Source organism: Camelus ferus, chromosome 35 (assembly GCF_009834535.1).
Source record: "Camelus ferus isolate YT-003-E chromosome 35, BCGSAC_Cfer_1.0, whole genome shotgun sequence".
Taxonomy (NCBI): domain Eukaryota; kingdom Metazoa; phylum Chordata; class Mammalia; order Artiodactyla; family Camelidae; genus Camelus; species Camelus ferus.
This window is the reverse complement of record NC_045730.1, coordinates 19959596-19982396: the sequence shown is the minus strand read 5'-3', so window position 1 is coordinate 19982396 and position 22801 is coordinate 19959596. Positions and strand designations below refer to the sequence as shown.

General features: G+C 34.3%; 1 protein-coding gene across 1 annotated transcript in view; it reads right to left on the bottom strand.

The window, feature by feature from the left end:
* LOC106730791 (protein TOPAZ1-like) overlaps positions 1 to 22801 on the bottom strand; it is a 54404-nt gene that overhangs the window by 19691 nt on the left and 11912 nt on the right. Inside the window, exons 5-12 of the mRNA XM_032473729.1 lie at positions 17509 to 17573; positions 15661 to 15806; positions 13951 to 14036; positions 12921 to 13046; positions 11839 to 11902; positions 7190 to 7341; positions 6895 to 6987; positions 5081 to 5196 (exon numbers count right to left, since the gene is read on the bottom strand). Coding sequence (XP_032329620.1) covers positions 5081 to 5196; positions 6895 to 6987; positions 7190 to 7341; positions 11839 to 11902; positions 12921 to 13046; positions 13951 to 14036; positions 15661 to 15806; positions 17509 to 17573 — 848 coding nt within the window. The remainder of the gene's footprint in view (positions 1 to 5080; positions 5197 to 6894; positions 6988 to 7189; positions 7342 to 11838; positions 11903 to 12920; positions 13047 to 13950; positions 14037 to 15660; positions 15807 to 17508; positions 17574 to 22801) is intronic.

Sequence of the window (22801 nt, the reverse complement as noted above, 5' to 3'; positions counted from 1 at the left end):
AAAATGCTAAGAAAAAAGTGTCTGGGTAGATGAGAACACAAAACACACAGAAGGAACTTAAAAGTTTGTATGATTTAAAGGCACAATCTGTGAAATGCATAGCTTCTGGGAAAGATAAAAGACAAAAATGAATGGAGAGGCACCCTTTGGCAACTTGGAAGATAAGAAAAGGGGGGGAAAGGAGAGGGTGCCATTAAACTAAGAATATTGTATAACAGCCAACTATGGGGCCAATTTTGATAGTTACTTCTAATGCTTTATAATTATTCCAGAGCATTAAAAAAGGACAAGTTCCTAATTTTTATCTATTCATCTTTTGATGGACACTAAGTTGCTCCATATCTTGACTATTGTAAATAGTGCTGCTATGAACATTGGGGTGCATGTGTCTTTTCAAATTAGAGTCTGTCTTTTCCAGATATATGCCCAGAAGGGGGACTGCTGGTTCATACAGTAACTCTATTTTTAGTTTTTTTAGCGAATCTCCATAGTGTTCTCCGTAGTGGCTGTAGCAGTTTATATTCCCACCAACAGTGCAGGAGGGTTCCCTTTTCTCCACACCCTCTCCAGCCTTTATTATTTGTAGACTTTTTGATGATGGCCATTCTGACTGGTGTGAGGTGACACCACATTGTAGTTTTGATTTGCATATCTCTGGTAATTACCAAGGTGGATCATCTTTTCATGTGTCTACTGACCATCTGAATGTCTTCTTTGGAGAAGTATGTATGTAGGTATTCTGCCCATTTTTTGATAGGGTTGTTTGTTTTTTTAATATTGAGTTGTATGAGCTGTTTGTATATTTTGGAAATTAACCTCCTGTCAGTCACATTGTTTGTAAATATTTTCTTCCAGTCTGTAGCTTGTCTTTTTGTTTGTTTTATGGTTTTCTTTGAGGTGCAAAAGCTTTTAAGTTTGATCAGGTCCCATTTGTTTATTTTTGCTTTTATTTCTTTTGCTTTGGGAGACTGAGCTAAGAAAACATTGGTACAATTTATGTCAGAAATTGTTTTGCCTATATTCTCTCCCAGGAGTTTTATGGTGTCATGTCTTATATTTAGGTCTTTAAACCATCTGAGTTTATTTTTGTATATGATGTAAGAAAGCAGTTCAATTTGATCCAAAATTGCTGTTTTGATTACTGTAGCTTTGTAGTATTGTTTTAAGTCTGGGAGGGTTATGCCTCCAGCTTTGGTCTTTTTCCTCAGCACTGCTTTGGCAATTCTGGGCCTTTTATGGTTCCGTATAAATTTTAGGACTATTTGTTCAAGTTCTGTGAAAAATGTCATGGGTAATTTGACAGGAACTACATTAAATCTGTAGATTGCTTTGGGTAGTATGGCCATTTTAACAATATTAATTCTTCCAATCCAAGAGCAGCAGCATTGGTTTTAATTACAAAATATTAGGCACAACTTAAATACCCATACACTGATTGAATAATCTGAAGTATAATTTGTGTATTGTATAAATCTATACAATGGAGTATTTTCAGTTATAAAAGAAGGACAAAATTCTCTATGAACTGATTTGGATTGATTTCCAGGATATACTGCTTGAGGGAAAAAAACAAAGCTGAAAGAGTATTTAGTATATGCTACACTTCATGCAGTAAAGAGTTAGATACAAAAAAATACATACATATCTGCTCATTATAAGAAGGATAACCCCAGAAACTGAAAGACTGGTTACCTTCAGTAGGTAGGTAGAAAAGGGACGGAAAGAAGGAAATGGAAATGGCAGAGTAGGAATAAGGGGGAGCAACACTTGTCATTGCGCTTTTTAGTAGAGCTTTGACTGTTGGAACAAATAGTAATGTTTCACATACTTCCCTAAATAATTCAAACTGGCTAGGATGTGGGATAACTCAAAACATAATACAAACAAAAGCAAATAAACCTAGGGGCAGGGTATAGTTCAGTGGTAGAGTGCATGCCTAGCATGCACAAGGTCCTGGGTTCAATCCCCAGTACCTCTGTTAAAATAAATAAGTAAATAAATAAACTTAGTTACCTCCTCTCCCAAATAAATAAGCAAAACAAATTAAAAAAATTTTTAAAAAGCAAATAAACCTAAATGGACTACAAATGAATAACCACAGTGAATGGGTGCAGGGAAAAAAGAACTAATCCAAGCAACTTAGGAAACAATATTTTGGCTGAATACTGTAATATCTTTATACTAATAATGTACTCTAGGTAGATTTTTTTTTCCCATACAGATATGGGTTAGCAGTTCTGAAACTACTTTATATGGATAGCAAAACAATAAATGAACAAACATATTGCAGGTAATAAGAGTCAGGTTTCTCACTGTTAGAGAAAGAATTTATAAATAAGAAAAAGAGAAGGCTAAAATAAACATATAGTGTCAGATTAGAATCAAGCTATCAGTATATACTCATGTTTCTTCTAATGTACATAAATATAAGAGAAATAAATATGTATCTTGTGTGTATGTATGTTTTGTATACATATGTATATATTTCCTAGCCCTGTCCACTCAGAAGACCTGGCTGCAAGGACACTGTAACTGCCATGACACTCTAGGAGCAATGAACACATTCAGATCTTGGTTTTTAAATACTGTTCTCTAATAAAAGGAACCAGAGCTCCTCAGAGGAGTGTTGGTTGCTAATGTTGGGGCAGGGAAAAGAGAAGATGAGACTTAACTTTGTGGCTGAAATAACAAGAAAGTAGTGGAAAGATAAAGAAAACATGATGAAAGGATGGGACCAACCTGAAGGAATTCCCAAAGGTCAAATTTGGAACAACATGAGCAACAAAATAAATAATGACAGAATTAGATCACAAATAACCTATAGAATAAAATAAATAGCCGTGAGTTCATACTGATATAAATTACTGAACAATAAATAGAGAAGGAACAGCTGTTCTTTACTGAAAAATTCCAATTAATAAATGTAGAAAAAAATGTGGAAAATATCATAGTATAAACTTGTAGTAAAGACCCACTGAAGAATAGTAAAATTAATGTACGATGTTTTGAGAAGAAATGGAGTAATACATAATGCCAAAGTCTCTTCCCTGAGATATTTATTAATCACAGTAGGACAAAGAGTAACTTTACAGTGTAGAAACTTGCTTGGCAGATAATCTTTTTAATTAAGTGGTCAAGGTTAACTTAGCCAGTAATACAACATGTTGAACCATGCACACCATACTCTGATACCATGAGAGCTGCAGCGAGTTAGTGGACTCATACCAAAATTAACTTCCTGGTTTTGATCACGGTTCTATTATTATGTAAGATGTTAACATGAACATAACAGATGAAGGGTACATGGGAATTCTCTACACTAATTTTTGTAATATTTCTGTAAATCTAAGATTATTTCAAAATACAATTAAGTCATTAAATGTATGTTGACAAATTTCCTAGATTATATACACACCTAAATTCTCACTGATTTCTTGCATATAAATGTTAGAATTCTTCGTAGTAGCCTTATCTACTGAAAGTAAAAGCCTTTCAAATGAACTATAAACTAGCTAATTAAAAACTATAATCAAAATCAAACTAAGAATAACCATTAAAATTCATTTTCCTTGTCTAGACAAGGATAATTATTTTAAAGAATATAAGGAAAATTTAAATATAAAATAATAAATACTAATTTTTTTCCCATATGCCCTGGGGCTGGGTCCACATTCCCAACCATCAACACCCCTTAACTATCTACAGTTATTTTTCTATTTTCTCCTTCATTAAATTGGTCACCAATGTTAATACATCCTAAAAAATACTATATAATTGCTTTAAAATAGGCACATAGGAATGGGCAGAGTGTATAAGGATACAATTTCCAAAATCAGGGAATGTCAAATAAATTGTCATAATTTTGGACATAACTGTCATGATATTTAAGCCAAATTAGATAAAACTGTCATAATTAATAGGCAAAATAAAGACTATTAATTATCACTAGTTAAAGGAATCATAGAACTTGAAGAACTCAACTGTGTCTTCAACGCTGCGGCTGGAAGGAAAGCGGCAGCACGCAGAGCTGCGGGTCCCTAGCTGCACATGGCGCCCAGGGCACTAGCGCAAACTCACAGGGGCTCCTCAGGTTATTTCATGTTTTCAAGCGACATCTGACAGACACTGTCAAACAACTATTAACTTGCTTGGATCTAAATATTTAATAAATGATACTGTTAATGGGATCCTTTTGGCCTCTGGACACTATGAACCAAGAAAGTTTGGAAACCTCTGTATTAGAAGATAATGAGAAATGAGGTAAAAACAACCGTGGGAGCTCCTGTGAAGGAGCTTTCGGGGCATTCTCAAGGACTTTGGTGGCTGCTACCATTTGCACTTTATCAAATTTGATTTCATTAAAAAGTTATGGTTCTACTGTATAGCACAGAGAATTATATTCAATTTCCCGAAATAAGAAAATTCATTGAGCTGTACGTGTTAGGTTTGTGTACTTTTCAAGTCTGTGTTATGCTTCAATAAAAAGGCTTTAAAAATAGGGAAAAAAAGTCGTGGTTCATCTAAATATTTAAAATTAGTATACTTTTCTCTACGTATGTGACAATTTAATAAATTTTTTTATAAAATTCATTTCATGGCTTTTCTTTTTCTCAATGCAGGTATACTATGATACTACTCTTATAACTCAGTATTTTTTTTAAAGGTGAACAAGTGAGAGAAAGAATGAAGGAGGGGCATTAAAATAGTGTATTCAGCTAACATGACAACACATGAATGAAACAGAAAGAAGGATTAAGGTAATCTGTATACATACAAGAGAGTGCATTAAGTAGAATTATGTAAGCTGTGAAACAGCAAGACAAACTTCTTTTACATTTGATCTGCCAGGCACTGAGATGAAATCAGGCACTGAAAAAAGATTTGGTGAGGCAGGACAGGAGGGTTGGCTAGAGGCAGCGGATGACAGTGGGGCCAGGCCACAGCCAAGGGAGGGAGAAGGATTAGGGTGGGCAAATATCTAGATGTTTGGGCACATGAACATAAGTGCTTTGTTTTCATCCTTTTTAAGTCCTCACCAAAACACATATATTTTAGCCTTAATTATAATGATTTTTCTTACCTGGATTTCATTTCCAGAACTACATTTATTTCTTGCTTGGAAGCCTGTACTTGGTATAAACACTTAACGATATAGCTGAAGTCTTCTGGGTCAAGTACCATCCCAGCTTCAACAAGCTGCAGAACAGAGAAAAAAGTAGTCATTCTTGGAAAAGCATGAAAGCGTTGAAACCAATATGTGTGAAAAAACTAAGACTGATGGAAGAAGTGAAACATGAAGACAAATAGAATTAAAATTCATTTCAAAAAATCTTAAGTGTATTTTTCTTCAAATATTTGAGAACCACAGTAAGATACCTTATTTCAAGAATTTAAAGCAAAAATGAAAATAATACTTTTGAATTCAAACTTGAATATTCTTCCTTTCTCCAAAGTATCTCAACTACTTTATCAGTAGTATCTCCTTTTGTTGGGTACTCATTCTGTCTTTTAGTAAGTATAGCACTTATACTGTATTCCTGATGGTAAAATTTCTGAGAAGTATCAAATTGAGGTTTTACAACTACTATAGGTGATTAGTAACAACTTAAAAAGAATTTTAATTTATCTATCTACCAGTTTTATTGAGATATAACTGACATACAGCACTGTGTAAGTTTAAGGTGCATAGCATAATGATTTGACTTACACACATCATGAAAATATTATAATAACTTTAGTGAAAAGCCATCATCTCATATAGATACAAAATAAAAGAAAAAGAAAAGAATAATTTCCCTTGTGATGAAAACTCTTAGAATTTACTCTTTTAACACCTTTCACATATGACATACAGCAGTGTTAATTACATTTATCGTGTTGTACATTACATCCCTAGCACCTATTTATCTTATAACTGGAAGTTTGTACCTTTTGACCACCTTCATCCAATTCCCACTCCCCACCCTGTTGCCTCTGGTAACCACAAACAAGATCTCTTTTTCTGGGTTTGTTTTCTGAAGTATAATTGACCTACAACACTATGTTGGTTCCTGGTGCATGACATTTGGTATTTCCATACATTACAAAACTTGATCACCATGATGAGTCCAGTTATCGTCTGGCACCATACAAAGATACCACGTTATTCTTCACTGTATTCCCATGCTGTACATTTCATCCCTGTGTCTCATTTATTATGTAACTGGGAAGTCTGAGTAATTTCTGATTTGAAACACTTCCAGGAAAGTATTTTTATCAAGTTTTGTAATGTGGAACTAAAGGTATTCACTGAAATATTTGTTCAACTGCTAGAGTGGTTCCAATGTTGCTTCCTAAGGAAAACGGGCAGGAAGTGGGATGTTTTCTCACTATTAGGCTATTCTGAAATGAATGGCTGGGTAGTACCAAATACCAGAAAATATTCAACAGAAGAAAAAATTTTAATATACTTTTAAAATGCCAGCAAAATCCTTGTTTTTCTTTTTGTTTAATGCTAAATATAAAATTAACTCCTTGCCACCATATTTTTATCAATCCACTTCGGTAATTATTTTCTTTTTATACAGTGATTTGTGTATATATTTTTGTTATAAATGACTTCAAATCTTTTTGAAAAAGAAAATTTTAATTATCCTTAAGGAGTAGAGATGAGGATAGTTCATGAATCTGAAAGAAGTCACCTGGCATGCTTAGAACTATTTAATTAAGGTGAAGACCTGTAAGTCACTGGAGTCTGTTTATAAACCCTGTTTCAGGGGAAAAAGAACATTTCTGAAAATAGAATTCCTTGGCATAAAGAATGTGAATAAATGGCAACTTAAGAATATAAGCAGAAATAATTATTTTCTTGGTTATTCACTATCAGAGAATAAAAGGGATAAAATAAAATCATACCTTGCAAAACATATCAATTAAAGCAGGTACAGCATTCCTTAATTTCGTAGTTGCCACAAGCTCAAATATTTTTAGTAATATTTTCAGAGCAGGCTGGATAAAACAAAAAAATTACACTCATTTTCATGTCTTCTTTCAGTACACTTAAGTTTCTCAAATTTGTTTATGCTGAAAAACACAAGTGTTCTCTAGGAAATATTCAACAAACACAGAAATTTAACTGCTAAATTATAGAAACAAATATAACAGGGAAATTAACTTAAAATATTAAAAAAATACATTTTCAGTTACTTACCAGCATTTTAACCATTATGCTGAGGTCCACTACCTGAAATATTTCTTTCAATAAATAATGTTTGAGTAAAGAATTTAGAAGGTCATTTAGCACTTGTAAGTCAAAGTGTATACCCGGAGGAAACTTTCTGTAGTACTCCATAAACATGTTTACTGAAAATGAAGAAATATATATTAAGATTATTTGCTGCTTTTAGGATATTCATCTTTCCTAAATTAGACAATTTTTCTACATTTAAAGATTGAATACTATAAATTCAATTTCTTAAAAGGTATACTTCCAGTATCAGAAATACTTGACAGAAATAAATTAAAGCCAAAGTTAGTGGCAATAACATATCAACCAGGCTTGTTAGGCACTTGACTGGGAGCTAACTCATATGCTATCCACAAAAATTGGGACCAAATTGCCTCATACATCATGGTCTCAATACAAACTCCTGGGGAGCCACACTCCCAGGGACTTCAGGCAATGGCCTGTTTGGAGATGGCTGCAGACTATTTTGACACACATCCCTTCTTGCTGTTTTAACTCCATCAACAAATTGACCCGGGGATATTTTTTATTCTAGTTTATGATTATGAACATTCTACTACAAATTATAACACTGATTAATTTCCTTTGCAAAAGCAGTTTCTCAATGGACACTTGGATTGCTTCATATTTTAGCTACCATGACTAAAGTTGCTATAAATATTAGCACAAGGCTGCACAAGTATCTTTTGAGATCCTGCTGCCAATTCTGTTAACTATATACTCAGGAGAACTGCTGGATTAAACAGTAGTTCTATTTTTAATTTTTTGAGGAATTGCCATACTGTTTTCCCACAGTGTCTGTACTATTTACCATTCCTGTCCACAGCGTACAAAGGTTTCAATTTCTCCACATCCTCACTAACACTTGTTTTTTGTTTTTTTGATAGTAGTCATCCTAACGGATGTGAGTGTTATCTCAATGTAGTTTTGATCTGCATTTCCATAATGATTGGTGATGTTGAGTGTCTTTTTATATGTTTATCAGGCAACTGTGTATATTTTTGGAGAAATGCCTATTTTTGAATCTGGTGGGTTTTTTTTTTTTTTTTACTGTTGAGCTTTAGGGGTTCTCTATATATTCTGGATATTAATTGCTTACCAGATAAACAATTTATAAATATTTTCTCCCATACTATGGGCTGCTGTTTTACCTTGCTGATTTTGCCTCTTAATGCACAAAATTTTTAAATTTCCATGAAGTTCAATTTGTCTACTTTTTTCTTTTGTTGCCCCTGTCTTGGGTGTCATACCCAATAAATCACTGCCAAATCCAATGTTGTGATTTTTGTCCTTACGTTTTCTTCTCAGAGTTTTATTGTTGTAGGTCTTACATTAAGGTCTTCAATCCATCTTGAATTAATTTTTGTAAGTAGTGTTAGATAAGGGTCCAATTTTATTCTTTTGCATGTGGATATCCAGTTTTTTCAGTACCCTCTGTTGAAAAAGAACTATTCTTTCCCCATTGAATGGTCTTGGCATCCTTGTCAAAAATCATCTGACCATGTATGTGAGGGTTTACATCTAGGCTCTCTATTCTATTCCATTGGTTTATATGTCTGTCTTTATACCAGTACCACACTGTTTTGATTCCTGTAGCTTTGTAGTAAGTCTTCATGTCAGGAAGTATGAGTTCTCCAGTTTTGTTCTTTTTTGAGATTTTTTCAGGATTCCTTGAGATACCACATGAGTTTTAGGATGCGTTTTTCACTTCTACTGGGTTACTGGGCTTTTAATAGGGATTGCATTGAATCTGCAGACCACTTTGGGAAATAATGACATTTTAACAATATTAAGCCTTCCAACCTGTGAAAATGGTATGTCTTTCCTTTAATTTATGTCTTCTTTCTTTCAGCAATGTTTTGTAGGTTTCATTGTACAAGTTTTTCATCTCCTTGGTTAAGTTAATTCCTAAGCATTTCATTCTTTCTGATGCTATTATAAGTGGAATTGTTTTTGTAATTTCCCTTTCAGATTGTTCATTTTCAGTGTATAGAAATGCAACTGATTTTCACATGCTGACTTTGTATTCTGTTATTTTGCTTAATTCATTTACTAACTCCAACAGGTTTTTTTTTTTTTTCAGAATCTTTAGGATTTTCTACATACAAGGTCATATCATCTGCAAACAAATAATGTATTCTTCCTTTCCAAAATGGATGTGTTTTATTTCTTTGCCTTTTTAAATTACTCACACTAGAACTTCCATTTCTATGTTGAATAGAAGTGGTAAAAACAGGCATCCTTGCCTTGTTCCTGATCTTAGAGGAAAAGCTTCTATCTAGTCTTTTGCCATTAACTATGGTGTTTGTGTGGGCTCTTCCCATATGGCTTTTTAAATGTCGAAGTAGTTTCCTTTTCTTCCTGGTTATTTTTTTTTGTGTGTGTCTGTTTATCATGAAAGGGTGTTGAATTTTCTCAAATGCTTTTTGAATACCAATTGAGGTGAGACATAATTGCCTGTCACGTGGCTGGGGCTAAGGGATGGGTAGCTGCTGCCGTGCTAAGAGTAGAAATTGACTGAAATTAACAACCTATTGTTCAAGGTTTCCCCCGGAAGTTGTAAGCCTTCAACAGACTCCAGAGTTCCAAAGTAATTATATCAGACAGATTTTGCCAGTGCAACTGTTGTCTAGATGGAGAGACAGATTCCTGGCGCTACCTACTCTGCCGTCTTCCTACAGTGTTTTTCTAAAAAGCTTTGTCAATTCATAATGCCACTTCAATTAACTTATAAGAACGACTCTCTCATTTGATTAGCAGTACACAATTCTGGTGAACCAGTAACACTGGATTTTCCTCTCCAGATCTCTTTCTGATTCTCATAAGAGGAAATAATGTTCATGCCTCTGTAAAGAGCTAACTGGACTCTTCTTATTAAAAATTAGAATATGTTGTGTATATCACCAATGGTAAATTTAAAATATTTGAAGCTAATAGCTTTTTTACATTTAAATTTATATGATCAAAGCTCTATCTTTTGTGTTTCCCTTGGTTACTTTCAACTACAGAAATGATCAACTTTCCAAAAAATCTGATAGAAAATCTTAACTCTTCCTACTGAATCACCAATATATTATATTGATTCATTTTGAAGTATTCTAAGCAGTAGTAGTTTTTCAAATGTTTTTAGTCATAAAACTTCTGGAAAAAGAATTTTATGTGGAAATTCAAATATAAACAGACAAAAATGATCCCATGGATACAGAGGGGAACGGGGAGTCCCACCCACTCAGTACCTCCCCTTGTGAACTAGGTGTTTCCTGAGGGCTCTCTGTAACTACACCTTATACCAGTGGTATTGAGAGTCTCTTTCTAAGTTGCTATCCAGTTACCCTAACATCATTCATAAAATGAGCCTTCCTTCCCAAACCCTATGGTCCTTCTAAACACTAAACATCTTTTTACATAATGTCGAGTTTATTCTGAGCTATCTGTTCCACTAATCTAAGTTTCTATTTTCACATCAAACATAATTCACACAGATTCTTGTTAACTTCCTGCATTTATTTTTCACTATGGGTTTTTGTTTTCTGTATTTGCTGTTTTAAAACTAAATTCACATATATTTTTCCTATTCTCATATTGGATATTTATATAATCAGAATTCTATTTTTGGGAGTTTTTGCATTTTTTCCATGTCACCCTCTTTTCTTCCACATCTCATGTTATGGAATTATTTCTGGAATATAAATGTTCATCCACATCTAATCATGTGTAGCTTCTTCTGCTTGACTATCACAACCCCTCAGGTGACAGATATATTCCCTATACAGGCTCCTATTACTTACACCTCAACTACTTCCTCCTTGTTACAGCTGGATTAAGTCCAGATTACCAGCTTCCTCAGATGCTTCCTCTAATCCTTGGGGACATAGTATCACCAGCAAAACAAACTTGTCAGGGATTTTGTTTTCAGCCAAATGAGATTTTAAGCAGATGAATATGAAGCTAAAGTGTTCTATTACTGTATTATGTGGCTTTGATGGCTGTGTCTGGGTGACAAGTATAAAGCTTGGTCCCTTCCTCTTGGGGCTCATCATACAGTAGGGGGAGATGGGAGCAGAGAATGGGATGAGGCTATGGAGTCAGATAAGGGCCTAATAGAGGAGGTAATACTATTTCCTATAACTAAGCTTTGAAAGATGAACAGGTCTTTGCTTTGGGCAAAGGGGATGAAAGAAAGGCATCTTGGGTAGAGAGAGGCAGCCTGGCCTGTTTAGGGAACTGCACAGAATGATGGATGGTGCATCGGCTATAAGGGATAAGTGCAAAAAGAGAAGGATGGAGAAAAGAAGTAGGGAAGATCCAGTTTCTGAAAGATCCCTTCAGAAAGATTTTAAGCTAATTAACAATATCCTCTTTTCTGTAAATAAAATTTCTATACCATGAAAATATTAGTATATAAGGGAATTATAGTGCTATGTGGATTATAATTTTTTACTAACCAAAATGCCAAACTTACTATTAATCCTAAGACCAAGAGAGCCACTCTGAGGCATTCAGTTTTCAAACTTAAATGTACTGAATTTACTTTCATACTCTAAGACGACATAGCACATTATTTGAAACACTCACATTAATGAATTTATAGTAATCATTCCAGTGTCTCATACCTGCACGTTGTAGCAAACACAGCTCATCGATTCTTATATATTTCTTAAACACATCCATGCAAACCTGTAAAAGTCATGGAAAATATGAAATTACCTTTTTATATTTCACAGAAACTATACAAATTTCAGTCCTATATTTATGCTTATTCCAATTTTTCAAAGTGAATTTAAAACAATGGAATAAAGAAGATGATGTTAGGTTACCTAAGATTTGAAATGCATACTGAATTCATTACAAAAACCTTATTTAGAGAAGCTCTGTCAAAGAAATAGTCCAGGAAACAGTCAAGATTAGCAAGCAATTGAGGAACGGAGGTGCAAAAAAATATATCTATATCTATATCTCCAACAACAAGTTTATATCCAGAATATATAAAGAACTATTAAGATGGATAAGAAAAAGACAATCCTACAGAATATAGGCAAAATATTTAGATATTTACAGAAAGGGGATATTCAAAAATCCAATAAGCATTTTGAAAGATGCCATCAGGGAAGGATCACTCCCCACCCACCAGAATGACTTAAATTAAAACGCTGATAATATCAAGAGCTGGTGAGGATGTGAAGCAACCAGAACTCTCAGACATTGCTGGAGAGTGTAAGTTGGTAAACCACTTTGGAAATCTGTCTGTCAGTATGTACTAAAGTAGAACATATGCAGACTCTTTGATCTAGTAATTGTAGTTTTAAGTATAATCCATCAGAATGTGTACATATGCTCACCAAAAGACATGCAAAGCACCAATGGCACCACTACTGAATTTACCAAATTTAGAAACCACCCACCAAAAGTAGTATTTATCAACAAAATAAATTTTGATATACTCACAAAAGAACATTCAATATTATACAGCAATGAGAAAGAAATGTCTACAATTAGGTAAAAAATACAGATGAATTTCAAAAATACTGAGCAAAAGAAGCCAGAAACAAAAGAATACAGATTGTATAATTCCATTTATATAAAACATGAAACCAGGCAAAGCTCATCGATTAGTCGCTGATGAAAATCTGAATTAAAATGTATGACTGAGATGGTTATTAAGACATCTCTACTTCAATGACTTAACATACTTTACCTTTTCATCCTTTTGCTCAGGCACGTGAGCAAACTTGCATTGTAATCGCTTACAGCCACATAATGTATTAAAATGAAACTTGCAGTATCTATGGGGTATCATCAACCCTAGGGGCTTCTGGAACACCTAGAAAATTAGACAAATTTTCCTTCTGTGTTAATTGTAAAACACTTAACTACGATCAAGTGAGAAAGTATTTGAAGCAACCAGAAGTATTACATACCTAAAACAGTATCATGATAAATTGCTTGCCAACTTGATAAAATAAAAACTCCAATCAAGTTGTATTTTTAAAAATAATGAAAAGAACACACTTTAAAGCTGTCTGAATTTTTGCAATTTTCTTTAGTGTAAAACTTGTATTTCACCAAAGTTACTAGCTTTACTTTACGTGTTTTGAAGTTTATACATTCCCTCCTCCTTCTCATGTACCTGCCCTTTACTTTTATAAAAAGTTAATTCTATTATAATATGCATATTTCAGATGCATTTATTAGAACCAAAATTTCCTTAGCTTTTCTGATTAACAGAAAAAGGCAAGACAAACAAGTTCCTACGGTATAGCACAGGGAACTATATTCAATATCTTCTAATAACCTATAACGAAAAAGAATTATGTACATATATTTATGACTGAACCACTATACTGTACACCAGAAACTAACACAACACTGTAAATCAACCACACTTAGGAAAAAAAAAAAAAGGCAAATGAGTGAAAGCTTTTTACGGCAAGTTTTTCCCATCAACTGCTTTACATCGCTAGCTTTCCTCCTTCATTACAGGGAACTATTCATCTTGTATTTTGTTTTGAATATCCCAATCTCTACCCTTCTGCCTTAAACTTCTTATATTGTTTGTGAATATCCTCTGAAATGCTACTCATTTTCTTCCCCTTACCACCAACGCCAATTTAAAAATCCGTAAAATGTCCAGAACTGCTTAAAAATGATAGGGAAATACAACCAGGAAGCCCCAAAGTATGTGCTTCATAAGGTGTTTTTTTTTTTTTTTTTAATGGGGCACTTACCCATACATTTTTTCCCCTGTTAAATATTTCACAAATTTCAGGGTTCTGCAGCTTTAGGAGAGGACGTTTTCCTGGAAATCTGAAATCTAGAAATCATTAAGAAAGCCATTACACTCCAATATGTTACAACTTACTCCTTTCCTAACTACGAAACAGATGACCACTACTATCTGCTTTAAAGTTTCACTTTGGACTACTCATGCTTAATTCACAGACTGCTACCATGGTGTGTTCCTGTGAAACACAGGATAACTTACATCTCAGGTGTTCTTTAAAGTATCTAGATCTGAATTTAACATTTTAAATTCATTATAAGCTGAAGATACTTTCGTTTTCTTTTTTTTTTTTTTGATCGGACTTGAGAGTCTGTGGTTTATTTTATTTTTTTTAATTTTTAGTGGAGGAGGTAGGTAGGTTTATTTATTTAGTTAGTTTTTAATGGAGATACTGGGGATTGAACCCAGGACCTCACGCATGCTAAGCATGTGCTCTACCACTTGAGCTATACCCTCCCCCAGAAGATACTTTCTCAAAAGCCTTACTTACATGGCAGCAGTGAGGACTGTATTCAGATGATTGTCTCTAAGTTAAACAGACAAATATTGCACACAATAAACCTTTCTTAGGAAAAAAGAACTACTGACAAACCCAGGTGCTATGGACTAAACTGTGTCCCCCCCAAAATTCAGATGTTGAAGCCTTAACCCCCAATGTGACTGTATTTGGAGCCAGGGCCTTTTATGGAAGTAAAAAAAATGGAGTTATAAAAATGAGGCCTTGATCTGATAGAATTAGTGTCCTTATAAGAGATACCGGAGAGCTATTTTTCTCTCCATGTGCGGGCACCAAGGAAAGGCCATATGAAGACTTAGTGAGAAGGCTGTCATCTGAAAGCCAGGACTGAGCCAGAAATTGAACCTACCAGAACCTTGATCTTGGAATTCTAACCTTCAGAACTGTATGAAATGACTATCTGCTGTTTAAACTACCCAGTCTGTGGTGTTTTGTTACAGCAGCCCAGAGAGACTGCTACACCAGGCATCATTATCCTTCAATGTTGGTCTTTTAAAATGAGAGTTAGGATATTTAAAATTTATTTTTCCTAAAGGTAAGACAAATGAAAATGCTTTTTTATCTTAAATGATTTCATTTTTCACTTTGGCAGCATCAGATATAATTTGGGACAAACTGAAGTTTCTGCTGCATAGCTGCGCGGTACTTTTCATTATGAAAGCTGTAAAGCTTTCTAAGACAAAACGTGATTCTCATGGGCTGGGTGCTACAGGACACAACACAAGGTGGCATGAGGTCAGTAATGTGAGGCACAAAAGAGCTAGGTGTGAGCCACACAAGCGAACTTTATTGTTTTTAAATTTATTCTTCAATCTAGCTTATTTTGTTCATAGCATTATGAATTATCAAAAAAAAACCTCACACAAATTCTAAAGTATACTCTAAATTTCTAAAACACTCAAATAAATATGAATATTTTAGGTATAAACTTACCTGTACTACCACTATCACATAAATATAGACATCTCAGAAGTTGTTCCATCAAAAGTACTAAACAAAGGTACACAAATCTTCTAATCTTAACATATCCTACATTTGTTTCAACTTTTTTCTTAACTTTTTGTTTTTGGTGGAAAAATCTCCTGTATCATTTCTGTATTTTCAAAAGCCAATAGCATTGTATTAAGAAACATGTACCATTCATCCAGGGCTTCAGCAGTGTGTCTTCTTGATGAGCACTTAGAGTCAAAGGCGGCACTGGCACTGAAAAGTACAGAGGTTTGGGGCCCAGTGCTGCTAAGTGACATTCATCAACCATAATCTCAATATTTTTAGAATCACCACTGTGTGAGCAGAAAAAACAAAAAAAATCAGAATTTATTCTAAAAATGTTAAAGTAATGAGAATCAAATAAGTAGAAATGCAACTTAATGACATGTATGTTCCACACACTGGGCTGCATACTACAGTCATATACTGTGATTCTTTAATGTTTTCAATAGGTTGTTCCTGCCTTCTTAACTAGAAAACCAGTACTTATTAAATGGCTGGGGTAGGGGTAAGAGTGGGGTGGGGGGGTTAAAATTAGAGCAAAGTGTTTTTGATCATGCCAGACAAAGAGTCTGAGAAGGAACTGGACTAGTGTCTGAATCCAGAAAAGATCATCCAACAATTCTGTTAACAGTGCAACAAAACAAGTAAGTGACAAGTATATATATTAAATGTATACATGCACTTAAGATCTTCCTTTGGGAACAAGGTATAAGAAACGTATTGTTCTAGAATGTTCATTTAAACAGCTTTGACTATATTCTAATATGTGAGATCCTACATAACCAATTAATCTGGATGTCACTTACCTAGAAAATAAGTAACTTAAGCAAGAGGGAAGGTGAAAAGTACCTTGAAGCTAATAGATATAAATGAATTTACTTTGTTGGAGAAGGACTTGTACCTTCATTCAGATACTAAAATATTTTATCTTAAAAACAATTCTAATAAGATTTTTCAGCTGGGGTTCCTTGGGCCAGGGGAAAGTAAAAATAGTAAGAAGAGGAGCCAATGCTTTTAACAGTTGAAACTTAGCATTGATGGAATTTAAAATTTTTGACTGGAAGATGAAACCTGGGGTGATGGAGTGACTTGCCCCACATCACACTCCAATGTCATTATGGCAGAGCCATGGTGATGCCAAAACTCTGCAGGCTGCAACTATTTTGTCTGTAAGCAAAATATTTTTGATAGGAAAAGAAGAAGTTAACCTTACTACCTTTGCTTTTTCTTTAAGATCTCCAAATGGTCATGAATCATACTGAGCTTCATGACAATCTAATTCTTATCTAGGCTTCTCCTTAACATAATGCTATGTAACATAATGAGCACGTAGCAGGATTAGCTAGTGACTTTGGTGAAACACAGACTGATGGACCCCATTTGCAGAGTTTCTGATTCAGTAGGTCAGGGGTGGGACCAAATAATTTCTGACAAGTTCCTACATGATGCTGGTACTCCAAGGATCACACTTTGAAAAACACCGTCTTAGCATAAAGGGACTTACATGTATTTGTCACCTGACTTGACTGTGCCTTGCTTCAACAGCAAAACGGGGGTACAGAATGGATCAAATGATCTCCAAGTTATCCTCTGAATCTAAATTTCGTACCTATATACGTTCTAGTGAGTGCATTGTAACTGTCAGTACGAATCACTGCAGACATGGAAGATACCTGCAAACTGCACTGTTCATTTAATTTCAGCTATTCTTACCTTCAGAAAAGTCACATACACATCTCTCTTCTTTTATCACTATTCCTTTCTCAAAAAATATTTTAATGGCTCAAAATACCTAATTAGTGACAACTTTAAGGTAACTTACAATATCCCTGACATCTGGATACACCTGACACATTAGTTAAATAATATCCATGTACTGTTTATGGCATAGTAGCCCAAGCATATACAGCAGAGAACGAAAAATATGCCTCAAGAAATAAATTACATGACTGACTCTTTTAACATCATATAATTAAAAATTACATTACAGACCTTTTGCAAACTTCATAAGTATTTTCTTTTTCGTCTTGAATGGTCACCTTGCCTGAAAATCTACACTGTGAAGAGATTACAGTTAAAAAGTATAAGTGAGTATCTTTGCATTCATTATTAGGCTATGAGGCTTATCAGATCAGAATGTATTAGACGTTAATTCAACAATTAGCTTATGGCCAACCCAGAAAACAATTCAACTCTACATCACTTAAAATAGTCAATACTGATTTAAAAATTTCCACTGTTGAGAAAAATTAATACAAATAAATATATTTTCCCAGCTTTTGATATCATCCTTAATTATGCAAGCTACCATTTCAAATTATTATAGACAATTAAAGTTATATTTCTTTTCATTCAGAAAAAAGGCTTTGAGTGACTTTTATTTTTAGGTGGTATTTATGAACATAAATATATTTCTCATTAGAAATGTTTTTATGTATTTAAAACATCATTGTATTAAAATACAATTAGTGTTTTGGGAATTGTGATTTTCTAATTATAAGAAAGTCATACAAGCTCAATACTAGACTTTTGAAAAAACAGGCACCAAGAAAACAAACCCCTACCCTAAATCACACATCATTTGGGCAGCTAGAGATACCCACTTATATCTTACTTTATACCTTTTCAATCTTTTTTAAAGTACATAATCATATTTCACAGTAATGGTTTATACTATACATACTATCACAATGTTTAGGAAGAACACTACAAAAATCAACTGAGAAACACAAAACATTAACAAATAGAAAGATATATCATGTTCTCGGATAAGAATATTAAAAGGTAAAAGAGTTAACTCCCCCCAAATTAATTTGTAGATTTTAAAAACTACCTTATAGTGTGAATTTAAAGCTCTCTTAGAAGACTTTAAGAATAGCCAAAAATATTTTGATTTATAATACATCTTAATATCTTTTAAAGCAGGCCTTGTTTTTATTTTAAAAATAATTGACAGTATGTAATTGGCACAGGCCATGAGCAATTAATGAAACAAAGGAGAAGAAAAGGAATCATTCCATACTTAAAAATGGAAAATATTAGAAATGGCATTTGAAATTTGTGAGGAAATGATGCAATAAATAGTAGCAGAACAACAGGCTAGTTGATTGTATAGAAAATAAGCTTGGTACCAATTTACCATATTACAAACAACTTTAGGCTCATTAAACATTTAAATGTAAGAAATACTGGTCAAAAATAAAATAGAGATGAGTATTTATATAATCTGGAGGGTGGAGAAAGCCTATACTTGACACCAAAGGCAGAAACTGTGAGTTATGATATCAACACATTTAAAGTTTTTTTTTTCCCCTGTACATTTTTGATTTTGTTTGTTTTTTGGGATGAGGTAATTAGGTTCATTTATTTCATTTTATTTTTAATGGAGGTACCGGGGATTGAACCTGGGACCACATACATGCTAAGCATGCACTCTACCACTGAGTTATACCCTCCCCCCCTCAACAGGTTTGAATACAAACATTTAAAACATTTCCATATACTAAGAGAATACAAAGTACACAAAACCCATCTGTCAAAACAGAAAGGTTATATTGCTTCTATATTCTTTCTCCCAAGATAAAATCTAGATTTATACTGCTAAAAATTTAAACATAGTAAGTAAGACCAAAAAGATATGGTCTTATTTTTTTAAATCCTAAAACGGGGAAGGTTTTTCTAAATATGACTCATAACTCAAAAATCATAATAATAAAACTGATACATTTGACTAAATAAAAATAAAAAGCTCCTTCAAAATAAAAAGTTCCTAAACCAAGTCAAACATAAATGAAAAACAGGAAAAAGTATGGCAACATAAAACAAAGAACAAATATCTTTAATATGCGAAAAGTTCTTACAAATTAAAAAAAAAAAAATCCCAGAAGAAAAATGGCCAAAGGACATAAAAAAGTTCACAGAAGAAAATGTAAATGGCTTTTACACATGCTAAAAGATGCTTAACTAGACTCATAAAACAAAAGCAAATTAAAATTAAAAGTCATTTGTAAAAATGTACAGATGGACAAAAATTAAAAAATTCTAATACTGAGTTGTGAGTGTGTGGGGGAGAGAAGTGTCATTTTCATACGATGTTGCTGGGAATATAAATCAAAGCAATCTCTATGTAGGACAATCTGAAAATTCTACTTCTAAGAATTAATCCAAAAATGCTTGCACATTTGCAAAATGCCTTATGCTCAAGGATGCATAATGCAACAATATTAAAATAGCAAAAAATGGGAACAAACCAAGTGTCCATCAATAGTGGAACTTGTTGAATAGAGTACAGCCATACAACAGATAATTACATAATTATAAAAAGCAAAACATCATTACATACATGGAAAGGAAACATTCTCTATTATCTATTAAATTAAAAAAAGATAAAAAATGGTATGCTATCATTTCTATAAAATTAAAAATACATAGTAGGTCCACTTTGAGAAATGGCAAATAAGTGTATCTTATTGGACTAATCTTTCTGCAGTAACAACTATAAACCTGAGATAAAATATTAAAAAAAATCTGTCTGAAAACACTGGAGAGATATGAAAAGGAGGCAGAATCAGAAGGGAAGTCTACACTTGGAAAGAGAGGATGACATGGGGTAACAGTCCTGTTTATCTGGCTTTATTCTTGAAGGCAGGCCTTAGTTGGAACCACTTGGGAAGGCCAAATATTTGCCCTACTGACACAAAGAACCAGAAGACAAAATTTAGGGCAAAGTCAGAAATTAGGAAATGAGGTTGGGAATCCTGGAAAGGAAAGAGTCTAAGGCAGGAAGCCCCCAAAACTGCTTTCAACTTGGTCCAAGTCTCTAAAACTGACCCTTGAACTACACCTTTGTAAGGCAGACTCCAAACAACTCAGCTAACACTAAAATAACACAGTAAACGTTTCTACTGCCTGCTACCACAGGGTAGTAACCTGGAGGCTGAGTCCACCCAAGTTAAAACCTAAGCAAGCAATTACCAGTTAGCCCAGCAATGGCAGACCTAGGCATTTATTTCAAAATAGCAAAATTATAGACACGGAAAACATATTAATGATTGCTAAGGTTATGGCTGTTGGGGTAGGGAGGGAGGTGAGACTAAGGGGCAGCATAAAGAATATCTCTGTAGTAACAGAATAATTATCTTGATGGCAACAGTGGCTACAAAAATCTGCACTTGATAAAATACACAGAACTACACTCACTCACTGTACTAATATCAGTAACTAATGCTTCTGATATTGTGCTTTAAGATGTGATCATGGGGGGAAAGTACTTTTGCAACTTCCTGTGAATTTGTAATTGTTTCAAAACAAATATTAAAAAGTATACTAGCATTTTAACCATCTGGGGCTGAAAACTAGAATCATTAAGCAATTACTACCATGGCAAACCTAAAAATTGTTATACATGGATTCTGGGTATAACTGATATACAAGAGAAAGAAAAACAAGGTCTTTGGAAAAGACAAATAAGGAAACATTTCTAAAAATTTACAGAAAACCATACATAAAAGCAGAAAAGGGGTAGGCTAGGCTATGTCCTTCCTGTAAGTCAATCTATTTGCCCTCTAAATTTCCTAAAATGTTTTAGGTGAGAGATGGATAAAAGTTTGTTGATTCCCAAATTTAGGGGACAGATATCAAAGACAAGTATCGCTGTCAGGGTCATGTATTTTCTGGAGTTGGTACTCTGAAGCTTACCATGGGATCAGAAGGATAAAGGTATCATTCCCCTTCCCTTAAACAAATCCAGGAAGTAGTACCAGACTAGAAAGCAGCTAAATGATTTTGTGGATTATTTTCAAAAGAGCTAATATTGAAAACAGTCTACATCTTTAAAATATTTAGTGTTAGAAACTCAGTGTGTTCTGGAAAACGTCTCCTAAAATCTGTCCTTGCAGAATTGAATGGATTAAGTCCTCTCTTCAGCTTTAAGAAGAACAGAGCATAAACTGTTTACTTTTTTAATGCTTTAGAGCAAGGGTTGGCAAGCTATGGCTTGCAGACTGCCTGTTTTTGTAAATAAAGATTTATTTGAACACAGCAATTCACATTGTTTACATCCCATCTATGGCTTCTTTCTTTTTACAATAGCAGAGTTGAGTGGCTGCGACAGCAACCACATGGCCCACAAAGCCAGACAAGTATTTACTGTCTAGTCTTTTAAAGAAAAGGTTTGTTGACCTCTGCTACAGAGTCAAGGAACTCTGCTGTGTGACCATGGACAAGATTCTGATTCTAAGTCTCCGTTTTTCCGTCTGTAAAGAGAAATAACAGTACACACCTCATGTGCAGTAAAGAATTAATTTAGTAAGTCTGGGTTGTCTATATGCTGTACAGTAAAGGCTTGCCCCTTGATCTGCTCCTCAGAGGTAACTTCTAAGCCCTTGGAATATGCTGCCTGGTAAGCGTATCTTTGTTAACCTGGGGGTCTGGGGTCACACCAGATAGTGTACACTAACAGTGTAATTTATGATAGGGGCCTTGAGCCTCTCCAGAGAGTCTATGCTAACAACGTAATTTATGATGGGGAACTTGAGCCACATGGTAACAGGTCAACCTCTGGAGGGACTGGAGACTGAATGATTAAGGTCAGTCATGCAGGTGGTCAGCCATGCCTAAGTGGCCAATAGAAGCCCTGCCCAGGGTTCAGTCAAGCCCCACTGGCTGGCAATATTCTGTGTTGCCATATGTCACTCCTGGGAGAAGCAAGCAGTGTCCACATGACTCTACTGGGAGAGAACAACCAGAAGCTTGCACCCAATTTCTCCAGTGCTCTGTCCTATGTGACTCTATCTTTTGCTGATTTTAAACTGTCTTCTTTCACTGTGATAAATTGTAACCTTGAGTATAACACCTTTGCTAATCTCTGTGAGTTCTTCTAGCAAATTATGGAAACTGAGGGTGGTCTTGGGAACCCCTGAGCAGCACTTCCAGATATTACAGATAAGTGCTAAGTCTCCAGCAGTGGCTGGCTGCCATTTAATAAAGCTTCAATACATACTGGCTGTTATCATCAAACCATTGAGATTCTTATTCATGCTACAGGACACTTCCGGCACTTCAGGACTCCCTTCAAATTCACATTCAATATCCATTCAACAATCACTTGTGCTATTACTCTGTATCAGCCACACTGCTCTTGGTGCTAAAGATTCATTTGTAAGCAAAATGGACAAAAATCCTTGCCTTCATAAAGTTTCATTCTAGCAGGAGGAGACAAACATAAATAAGCAAATATATATAGAATGTCAGACTGTGTTAAGTACCAGAAAGGGAAATATGAAAT